Source organism: Ziziphus jujuba, chromosome 12, assembly GCF_031755915.1.
Source record: "Ziziphus jujuba cultivar Dongzao chromosome 12, ASM3175591v1".
Taxonomy (NCBI): Eukaryota; Viridiplantae; Streptophyta; class Magnoliopsida; order Rosales; family Rhamnaceae; genus Ziziphus; species Ziziphus jujuba.
Window position 1 is genome coordinate 22,684,070 of NC_083390.1, and position 10,827 is coordinate 22,694,896.

The window sequence follows — 10,827 nt, forward strand, 5'->3', positions numbered from 1 at the left end:
AGCAAAACTGATAATTGCGTATAAGGTTCCAAAAACAACTGTTTGGCTTTATACCGGGATTGACCCCACCTGTGTTCCAAACACCTCCCCTTATATTATATTAATATTTTTGCAATTTATATTTCTCATTCTCATGCCCCACGCCCACACAAAAAAATTAACACGCGCACACGCACACGCACACGCACACACACTTATTTTTCTGTTTTTTTTTTTCTTTCTCTTTCTTCATATCTCTCATAGCTCGTTTCCGAAACTTCAACGACATTGCCTTGTCGCAGAAAAAAACAGTCCCCCACCGAATTTTTGGTCTTTTTGTGTTTGTTCGGAAAAAAATAAAGAGTTCGGAAATTCCCCAAGTCTTACACTCCTCTTGACTCTGCGAGCTTCTAGGTTTTATTTTTTATTTTTTATTAGCTTCTTCTTCTTTGTCGCAGAGTCAAGATGAGCTCGGTTGTGCAGGTGATTCGATCTCTTTTTCTTGGGCTGTAATGGTTCTGGTTTTGATTTGGATTTGGATTTGTATTTGCTTATTGTGTTTATGGGGTTTTATTCTGTTTGAATAGGGTTTTTCTAAGTCGCTTGCCATGACTGTGCTCTCTGAGATCGGTGACAAGACTTTTTTTGCTGCCGCGGTTAGTTGTTTGACTTTTTAACTTTTGCTTCGGAATTTGTTCTTTTCTTCTTTTTCTTTTTTTGTCATTTTGAGTATTGAAATAAGCATTGTAGCAAATGATTATTGGTTTGTGTATGAGAGAATCTTTACAATAAAAGAATATATTCCCCATTTTGTTTCGCACTATTATTATTCCCTGTTCTTGATCAATTTTTGTCTCTGGATTTTTATTTGTTCAATTGCCTGTGATTGAAAACTTAAAATTTTTATTGATGAATTTTGTTTGAGTGTTATAGTGATACCCAAAAATTCAATTTTCCAATACATAAATTCTGTTCCTATGTTGTTACAGACATCGTGATTTTTTATTTATTTATTTATTTATTTTTTGAAGATCTTGGCTATGCGCCACCCGAGAAGACTTGTTCTATCTGGTTGTCTTTTAGCTTTGATTGTAAGAATCCTTCTTCTTATTCTTCTTCTTTTTCTTCTATAATTTGTTTTATTTTATTTTCGAAAAAGTAAAGGAGATGTTATACTCACTGGAAATATTTGGTGAGTTTCAGGTCATGACTATTCTTTCTGTTCTTGTTGGATGGGCTGCTCCAAGCCTGGTAAGCATTATGTTGCTTTCTGGAAATGCTTGTGATTGTTGGTTATTTTTTAAGAAAACCACAAACATGACTGATATGTCTTTGATTATTTATCGGCTAACAACTAATTTTACTTTAGTAGCCATGTGGAATTTGGCCTAAAGAGTTATCTAGTGCTGTAGAGTCTCCTGAAATTGTATGGTCCTTCCTTTTAGTGTAAGAAGGAGGACATAGTTGTGTAGTTACATGGTAAGAAGGAGGACATTAGTTTCTGTAAATCAGGATGAGCTAAGTTGTCACGGATGATTGAACTACTTACTTAAGGGCATCTGGTTAAGTGTATGCTAGCGATTTTGGTTCCTGAAATTAGCTCTCATGGTATTAAATTATGCAGATCTCAAGGAAATGGACTCATCATATTACAACATTGTTGTTCTTCATCTTTGGGCTATGGTCTTTGTGGGATGCCTTTACCAGCGACGGGTATATGTTGCATATGCTTTTCTTTCCTGTTTTGTGCATGAGTTTGAATTCTCGTCTGTGATTAAATTCTGCTTTACTGAGTCTAATTCTTGTTTACCTAACAGGGAGGCTGAAGAATTGGCAGAAGTTGAAGCAAAATTGGTTGGTCCTTTTTTTTTTTTTTTAATACATTTTTTTTAAAAAATAATTATTTTAGAAATATTCAGGATATATCCTAGATTTAAATTTGATGCTTCTTGACTTTACCTCTGTGATGTCAATAGGATGCTGATATAAAGAATAATAAAGAGACCACCAAGCAGAATAGTAAGGTATGCATAAAAAAGATCTTTTACATGCAATGAGCACCCCTCTTTTCTTCGCTGTGATTTCTTCTCATTCACTCATTTAACATGCACACCCAACTACTCCCATGTATTATTTTCTGGACTACATATCTCATTGGCTTCTCCATTTTTATTGGGAGTGATGCGACCTTGTCGATAATTAATTGTGGTGGTTACTTGGTGTACTAGTGATGTGCAATTTTCACTTATGGTATAGTGAGATATCATCTACATAATAATTTATGATAATTTCTATGTCCTTCCTCCTAGGATGATGATGATTTGAAAAAGCAGAGACAACCATTGCTCGCGCAGTTCTTGTCACCAATTCTTTTGAAGGTTATAGCTTATTTAAACTGTGAAAGCCTAATCTAACTCTTGACTATAATACATGCTTATCTTTTTATCATGGCCTTTTGACAGGCATTTTCCATTACTTTTTTTGGTGAATGGGGTGACAAGAGCCAGGTAAATATGGTCCCTTTTTAGTGCATAAATGTATTAGCATTATTGGTTTCACCTTTCTTAGCACTGATCTTGACTTTCATTTCAGCTTGCTACTATTGGTTTGGCTGCTGATGAGAATCCATTGGGTGTGGTTCTTGGTGGAATTATGTAAGCTATGCCTCTCCATGTACCCATGTATAATTAAAAGCATGCCAATCTCCATCCTACAATCATATATATTTAGTCGATTTTTTATGTTCTACTAGGTATTTATCCATTTAGACATACTTGTCTTGTTGCTTCCATTTTACTTTTGTGGACATTTAAAACATCATATTTGCTAGAGTAAGTAGTGATTGTGTCAACCTGTTTGAGAGACACAGGCATTGGTCCTAGTTGAACTGTGGATTTTTTTAACTATGATTATAATGTAGATGATTCTGTACACTTACCAGGAAAATTGATGAAGAAGGGAACTAGTAACCTGGGAAATTTTCTGTGATGGTGAAAATTTCATTAATGGCCAATGTCTTGAATCAAGGATATGTAATACCTGAATATGGTACTACCATTTTGATTCTTTGATCACTCATAACTCCGCACTATGAACAGTATATAAGATTTAAATAATGGATTTTGCAATGCATCCAAAAATGCCTACTATTTTACTGCTGCATATTTTTGTTAATAGAGGATTATAATCCTAATTCGTTGTATCTAGAATGCTTGTTTAATTTTCTCGAATGATGTTTTTACCATTCGGTACGAGTGAGCATGTTACAGTTAGCTATTCTTTTTGCAAGAGTAAAGAGTTTAAGTGATATCATTCGTGCATGTAATTTATCTTTTTTACATGTTACTAATTTGAGTTCCCATTTATCAGTGGACAAGCATTGTGTACAACAGCTGCTGTTCTTGGGGGAAAGAGCTTGGCATCTCAGATATCTGAGAAAATAGTAATTATGCCGCTTGCTTTGCTTTTTCATTTCTTACCAACATATTGATATTTATAGATACTGCTGCAAAGTGATTTGTCTAATCTGATATTATGAACTGGTTTGTGTTTTGTTGCAGGTTGCTTTATCGGGTGGACTTCTTTTTATTGTTTTTGGAATCCAGTCTTTCCTTTCACCATTTGAGTCATAAAGTCATCATTTCTATGGTCCATGGCTGGCCTAACCTCGTTTGTTTTGTGGCGGCCCTAGGCAACAAAGAAAAAGTGGGGCCATTTTTAACCACATAGTACTTATAATATCAATAATATTGTTCAATTCAGGTCAACAATGTATTTTATTTAATTTATTTTTCGTCATCCACGATGAATATAGTGGGAATGTTTGGCTTGAAGAAAGCACTGCTTTATACAAGGAGATGTCAATTAAATTTTTTTTTTTTTTGGTTAAATAGTGGATTCCAATAAACTTTTTTTATATAAACATTATATTTAAAAAAAAAATGAAGATGCAGTGTCTAAAGATTCGATCATTTGAAATTGAATGATGCAAAAGTTTTTTTTTTAAAAAAAAAAAATCATGGAAATAAAATAATGAAGGAAATATAAGGATATGTATATTGGAAAATATTTGAAATTGAAGTTAGACAAATTATTGATCTAAATAATGGGAAAGATTTATCTAAAATGACAATCGGGCTTTTTTTTTTTTTTTTTTTTGGTTTTTGGGAGAAGAAGAAGAAGACAATCGAGCTATTGGGTTGTAATTTTTTTTATTCTGTTTAAGTTGGTTTTGGACGTTCCCTACCCTTGTATTTTTATTTTTATTTTTTGAAAAATAAAATGTTGTAAAAACAGAAAAAAGTAACCCATTAAATGAACATAGAATCCTGCTAAAAGTTATTTAAATAATACTACTTAAAGATTATAGGAAAATTAAATTAAAAAAGTTTTAGGTAGTAAAATCATTAACTTAGGAAGTAGAATAAGACATTAATTAGGGCAGAACAAGTCCTTTCACGGCTTAGCTTTTTCTGGGTTAAAACTTGGAACAACGACGATACGTTATCCAAACCCCACATTACTGTTAATAACTAATTGGTAGTTTCGCTTGCTAAATTGGGAAAAGCTGGTTTCGAGGATTTGTGGGTCCTGGTTTAGGTGGTAGATAGTACAATGGGGTTAGGTTATAACTTTATACAATTGGAAAATAATAATAAAGAAAAATTGGTGTCAAAAGTTCCTTTCCTATTTCATTTAAGTCTCTCTTTGTCAAAAGCAAAAAAAAAAAAAAAAGGAAAAAAGTAAAGTCTCCCTCTAATGTTGATTTTTGCAAGTAGTATTAAGTTCGTACAAAAATTTATAAAAAAAAAAAAAAAAATCAAACAAGCCATGTGCTAACTCAGATTTTTTTTTTTTTTGTTTTAATTTTTTAATATTGGGTTGGAGGATGTAAATTCTATTACTCGGCTCTCTTCTCAAAAACAAGATGGTTTGTTTACTGAGTTAAATTAAATTACACATAGACAATGCAGAGGATTAGGATTTCTGGATTATTAAGGGAGTTTGATGCATCTTTATTGTTTATTAGGGCATAATTCAATGAGCCAAGCCAAATATTTCTTTGCTTCTGCTTAATATTCCTCCAAGTAATATTATCTTGCCAGGTTGATTTTATCTGCCAAGTATTAGAAATTTCTGCCTTCTCTACCTCTATTTCCTTTATCACTCATTTGAAAACCAAGTTTAACTTAATTTTATTAAAGTAAAAAAATGCAAAATATTCATTCCATGCCATTATAAATAAGAAAACTCTTTTTACTCTGTGGCTAGCCATATAAATCTTTTATTCTAGAATCGGGAAGGTTTAAATGAATTATTGAACAATGTGTTCAATTTTTTAAAATGAAATATACATTAGAATCCAATGCCACTGAGGAATGAGCATATTAGAGAACAAACAGACATATAGATCCAGTTTTAGGCGGCTCTTGTATGCCAGAAAAACAGGAACTCGTCTGATCCAACAATTATAAAACTAAGCCACTTTTTTATTGACAATTCAACCGTCCCCTGTCTTTAATTTGACATAGGAATGACCATCATTCCTACAGATACGTAATGTAGGCATTGAGTTTATGTACACGACTGATACTCAAGAGGACAATATTTTCCTTTTTTATCTGAAAGCAAGTCAATTTTCCTACCGACTGTCGTCAACACCCACCACCTGCAGGTTCAATTGAGCTGAGAAGCCCATTGCCTCGCAGTTGCATGCAGTGTTCTTCGGCGTCTGCCTGGGTGCATATGATCACCACTGACAAGCCGTTGTGGTGTGCTTCTTGCATGATATTAACAGCATTGTCAAGAGTCATCCCCGGGATAACCTTCATCAATACCTGAACAACATATTCCCGTTTGTTGTAGTTATCGTTGTGCAGTATAACTCGATAGGGTGGTGATGTTTTCCTCGATTTCCTGAACAATTTGAGGGATGTCAATATTGAACTTATTCATTTCACTTCATTTTACTTTAAAGAAAATATACAACACTGTCAAAAGTAGTGTTAACTAGCACCTGCACATTTTCATAACTAATAAAGCTTCACATATCAGGATATGCATGGTCGATCACTGAATATAACAGATGTGAAATATAGTTAACAGTAATGTAAAACCATGGTTGTTAGTATTGTATGATACTTGATACATATCATGTGAAATCTATCACTGGAAAAAGATATCTGATGTAAGGTGAAACGGAAATTGCAGCATGATGTCCAACACATAATACATTCTATAACAATATGTATGATGCATCAAATATATGTATGATGCATCAAATATATATTGACACCAACGAATTTATTAAAAGTGGTTACGTTTATTGAAATATATTCTACTGCAATAGGAACACTTGAATGTTTAGTATTTTTTGGAACTTCTGTGTCCATTTAACAATGATGTTCAGAGTTAATTTTACCGATTGTTTTATTTATATTTGAGATTTATATGATACAGATGGACTAGGAATAGAATCTTTTAGTATAACTACAAACACCTGTGACTATCTATATATACACACATGAATATAAACATATATCCATATTACTCAATATGTTAAAAAGAACCTGTGTTAGAACATATAATACCTCACTATACACAATCCACTTTTCTCACATTACAACTCATTTTCCAATACAGTTCTTTTTATTTTTTTGCTTTGAATAAGCTTACCCTCTTTTGCAACACACATGCACGAAATACAACTATCAAGAACCAGACAGGTTATCCAAATATACTTCAATCTTGCTTAGATAATGAGTTTTGGCCCATTTCAAACTCACTCTCTCAGGCACATAAGGACGCTTCTAATTTGTGATTAGAAAACAGTGTTTGAAGAAGGAAAAAAAAAAAAAAGAAAAAAAAAAGAGCAACATGACAATTTCTAAAATATGGAACCGCGAGTTTTGTATAGAATTTGATAACAATCTTCAAATTTCAAAAACAATGAATACTTGCTTGGAATAACATCCAAAAACATAAATATGCATTTCTTATTTGGTTGACAAGCTTCTTAAAAAGCAAAAACAATAAAAGGATATTGAAAAGCTAAGATAGAAAGAAATTGATTAAGTGAGGGGGGGGGGGGGGGGGGGGGGGGGGGGGGGGAAATACATAACCACATAAAAGATGGAAAAAAGTACAAACTCCATAAGATTCTACCACGTTATAAAATGATAATAAAGGACAAATGTTTTTATTTATATGGTATCGGGTGTTAGGTTGGACTTCAAGCATGACAATAGCTAAGTGTCCACTCCACCCCGTAACCCATCATCAATCCTTGATAGAATACCGTGACTTGTCGCTTTCATAATTATTTTAAACACACTTTCTGAACATCAGAACCAAACAAGTTGTCTGTATCAAGAGTGTTGGGAAAAAAGGAAATGTATCCAAGCTGGATTCAGAATGGACGCTTAGCTAACTCCAATCATGCGTTGACTTTTAAACAAAAAGTGTATTGGAGGCTGTCGAAAATCTAATAACCATATGAGGAGAAAGAGAAACATATGATTATGATTAATTCCTAGAAAACACTTAAAATATAACAAGACTCCAAAAATTGGCCTATTATTAAATCTTAAGGAGCTTTGTTTCTACATTAGCGATACGTTGGACACGCTAACCGACAAAACTTTCGTCAAGATGTTTTGCATTTACATTAAGAACTTACGATAACCAAAAAGAAACCAGTGCAGTGTTTAGATAATATAAGGTCATAATTCCCAAGTACTAAAAAACAAGTCTGCATCAATGATATGAAAACTCAGTATGATTTCTTTACCAGCTGCTAAGAGCTGCACCTGACTTGGGAGACTTAACTTTACTATTTGCCTCTGCAATTAACCCATCATTTCATGCTGATAATGTCTTCAATATTCAAACTATTGTAATGAGAATTTACTTAAAATTTGGTTATAGATTTCCGATTCATTGGATTTGAAAGTATGGAAAGACAGTTAAAAATTTACGTTTTATAATTCAATCTAGGAACATGAAAACAATATAGAGATCTATATCAATCTTTATTCTTTCATTGTGAAAATTATGAAAAAGAAAAGTTTAAACATACAGCCCATACCTCACATCAAACTCTGATTCACGACCAGGAGTTGTTTTCTCTATGATTGGTCTCTCCAACAAGCCTCCTCCTTTACCTGATCCTGTTGCTGATATAGCCATGGGAATGCCAAGATTGGTGCACGATCCTTTACAAATAGCATTTTTGTCTCCTGCTAGACAAATTTTTATCAAATTATTATCACCAATGAGAATCACTAAAGCACCAGCTTTTACTGCTATGTTCTTACAAAACCAAGCTTCAATTAACAAGTAATGGAAACACATAAACGACAGAAATAGAAACAGGAAAATGACTAACGAGAAGAAGTCATTAAAACGATATTCCATGCAAGGTTTTAAAATTACTATAAATTGTATATATTGCAAGTACCCAAATGTATTTGATATATATTTCAGCGTAAAAAAGCCCAATCTTTTAAGCAGATAAATTCTTCTCCATAGGCTTTAAGATATTATTTTGGATGGTATCCACACTATATTTAAACCTAATCAAAAGAAAATTATATATATATATAGCTATAGACGTAGTAATAAGAATATACTCGAAAAGAAATAATGCTAATACAACTAAAGCTACCAAATCTCAAGAAAATTTTGAATAAGAAAACTATCCACATTTATAAAGCATTCAAAACATGGAGAAAATGCATCCACAAGCTGCAAAATGTATCCATCAACTACCACTTGCAATACCAGCTCCCTAGTTTTCACTACCAAGGTCTGAACTCCACAATTCTCATTGTTTACGAACATCATCTTCAAACCAGAAAGAAGGCATAGATATTTTACAGCAATTTGCGTCTCTATAGTCCTTCGTACCATCAATTTACCAATATCCAGCAGCTCAAAAAATGATATACGGATACAAATAGGAAACGCGGAACAACTAGCAAGCAAGAGAAATTTATTAGTCCATTTGGCAAAAACAGCTTGTTTCTTATTTTTCTTCCGTATGCATATGGGTTTTGCTTGAAGCCACTTATCTTGTGCAAAGTCACTATAAAACGCTGTAACAAAGTTGCTGATTTTACCCACCCAAAAAAAAAAAAAAAAAAAAAAAAAAAAAAAAAAACTAATCCCATCAAACAAATTTTTGCATGTATGGATAAGCAACTACTTGAAACTCAAATCTTAAAGCTAATACAGTAAATATTTAAGCAAACAAGTCCAAAACTTGTCCGAAACAGCAAAAGAAAATGACCGTCAAACAATTACAAGAAAAAACCGTCAGCTAAGAAAATTCAAATCCACAGCTACCCATAAAATCAAAGTTTCAGATACTAATAATCAGCGTTCAATCAAGAGAAAAGCTATATAAAAAAGAACTAAAAAATAAAATAAAAAAATCCACAAAAAATAAAAAAAAATTTGAAGAAGCAAATCGAAGGCAAAGAAGAAACCAAAGAAGCAAAAATAAGTGAGAAGATATACCAGGTTTAGGATTGAAGACATGGTTAGGCGAGAGACGTAGTCTACCACAAATTGCAGTCTCCATGGGTCTCTCGCTGTGTGTGTCAGAAAAAAATGAATGAAGAAAAATAAAAAAACAAAAAACAAAAAACGAAAACGAAAAAAAATGAAAAATGGGTTTGAACTTAGATTTTCTCGGTGGATTGAACTGGTGGTGGTGGGCTGGTGGTTTTCTCCAGAAAACGTCGTTTCTTCATGTTGACAATATGGGCCTCTTGGAGCTTAAGAGCTCGATTTTGGACCAGGCCAACCTTGTTAAGTAGTTGGATAAATAGGAGGGTTATAGCCCACAAAAGTTTATAATTGTATATTTTTATATTCTTTTATTGAAGCTATACAATTCTTCTTCTCTCTAATTTCAATTAATTAATTGAATAAAAAAATTCAATTAATTAACCAAGCAACGGAAACTAAAAACAAAATTGTTTGTATTTATTTATTCCCTATCCCATAATAGTTATGAACACAGATTTAATAAAAGCAATCTATCTTTTATATATAATTATGAGGGAAGAGGTTTATGTCAATATGATTAGACACCATGTTTTAATTGAAATTTTTTTTTTAAATTTTTAGTTTCAGATATGGGTGGACATGAATTGGATTGGTTTGGTTTTGAACCAAAATACAATCTAATTTATATTTATCGGTTTCATTAATATAGAATCCAAACCAAACCAAACTATTTATAATCGGATTGGTTTAGATTGATTAATCGGTTTGAAACTTACTAATTTATAAATATATAATACAAATAAAAAAATTTTCAAATATAAAATATAAATAATAAATATAAATATAATTTAAAAACAGATGCTGGAGCTATCGTGAATTTTGAAGCAAAGCTTGGTACGGTTAATGGTTATGGTGATGGACTGGTGATGGGCGGCAATAGAGGTAAATGTTTAGTTTAGGGTTACAATTTACAATTCGATTTGGTATTTGGAATGTAAATATATATATATATATATATATATATATATATATATTAAAAATTAATATATAAAAATAGAAAAAAAATTAAAATTGATATACAAAAATAAAAAAATATATTAAAAATTTAATATATAAAAATAAAAAAAATAAAAAATATATAATTTTTTAATTGTATAATATATTATCTGGATTGGATTGGATCTATATTTTCAATCCATAACCAATCCAATCTATACAATTTATAATATTTTAAATTCAATTCAATCTAATTGATGTAAAAATCCAATCCAAATCGTTAAAAATAGATTGGATTGGACAGATTAAACACAAGTTAGATTGGATTTTGTCCACCCC

General features: G+C 31.9%; 2 protein-coding genes across 2 annotated transcripts; one reads left to right on the forward strand and one right to left on the reverse strand.

Moving 5' to 3' along the window:
- The first annotated feature begins 131 nt into the window (after nt 1–131).
- LOC107429486 (GDT1-like protein 5) lies at nt 132–3,869 on the forward strand. The gene is made up of 12 exons (XM_016040179.4): nt 132–462; nt 567–635; nt 1,011–1,070; nt 1,183–1,230; nt 1,604–1,692; nt 1,797–1,833; nt 1,956–2,003; nt 2,289–2,357; nt 2,442–2,486; nt 2,572–2,633; nt 3,349–3,421; nt 3,540–3,869. The coding sequence occupies exons 1-12, from the start codon at nt 445–447 to the stop codon at nt 3,609–3,611; spliced, it is 690 nt and encodes a 229-aa protein (XP_015895665.2). The 5' UTR covers nt 132–444; the 3' UTR covers nt 3,612–3,869.
- Nucleotides 3,870–5,447: 1,578 nt separating this feature from the next.
- LOC107429492 (ATP-dependent Clp protease adapter protein CLPS1, chloroplastic) lies at nt 5,448–9,665 on the reverse strand. Its single transcript, XM_016040186.4, has 3 exons — nt 9,499–9,665; nt 8,066–8,216; nt 5,448–5,895 (listed from the first exon to the last, which is right to left on the reverse strand). The coding sequence occupies exons 1-3, from the start codon at nt 9,560–9,562 to the stop codon at nt 5,634–5,636; spliced, it is 477 nt and encodes a 158-aa protein (XP_015895672.1). The 5' UTR covers nt 9,563–9,665; the 3' UTR covers nt 5,448–5,633.
- Between the last annotated feature and the right edge of the window lie 1,162 nt (nt 9,666–10,827).

Bases quoted from the DNA above. Each gene is read 5' to 3' on its own strand.
- LOC107429492 (XM_016040186.4), bottom strand. From the start codon at position 9,562: ATGGAGACTGCAATTTGTGGTAGACTACGTCTCTCGCCTAACCATGTC. The intron at 8,217-9,498 runs GTATATCTTCTC...TTTGTCTAGCAG, and splicing joins TGTCTTCAATCCTAAACCTG to GAGACAAAAATGCTATTTGT. The intron at 5,896-8,065 runs GTATGGGCTGTA...CAAATTGTTCAG, and splicing joins GAATCAGAGTTTGATGTGAG to GAAATCGAGGAAAACATCAC.
- LOC107429486 (XM_016040179.4), top strand. The intron at 2,358-2,441 runs GTTATAGCTTAT...GCCTTTTGACAG, and splicing joins TGTCACCAATTCTTTTGAAG to GCATTTTCCATTACTTTTTT. The intron at 2,487-2,571 runs GTAAATATGGTC...CTTTCATTTCAG, and splicing joins AATGGGGTGACAAGAGCCAG to CTTGCTACTATTGGTTTGGC.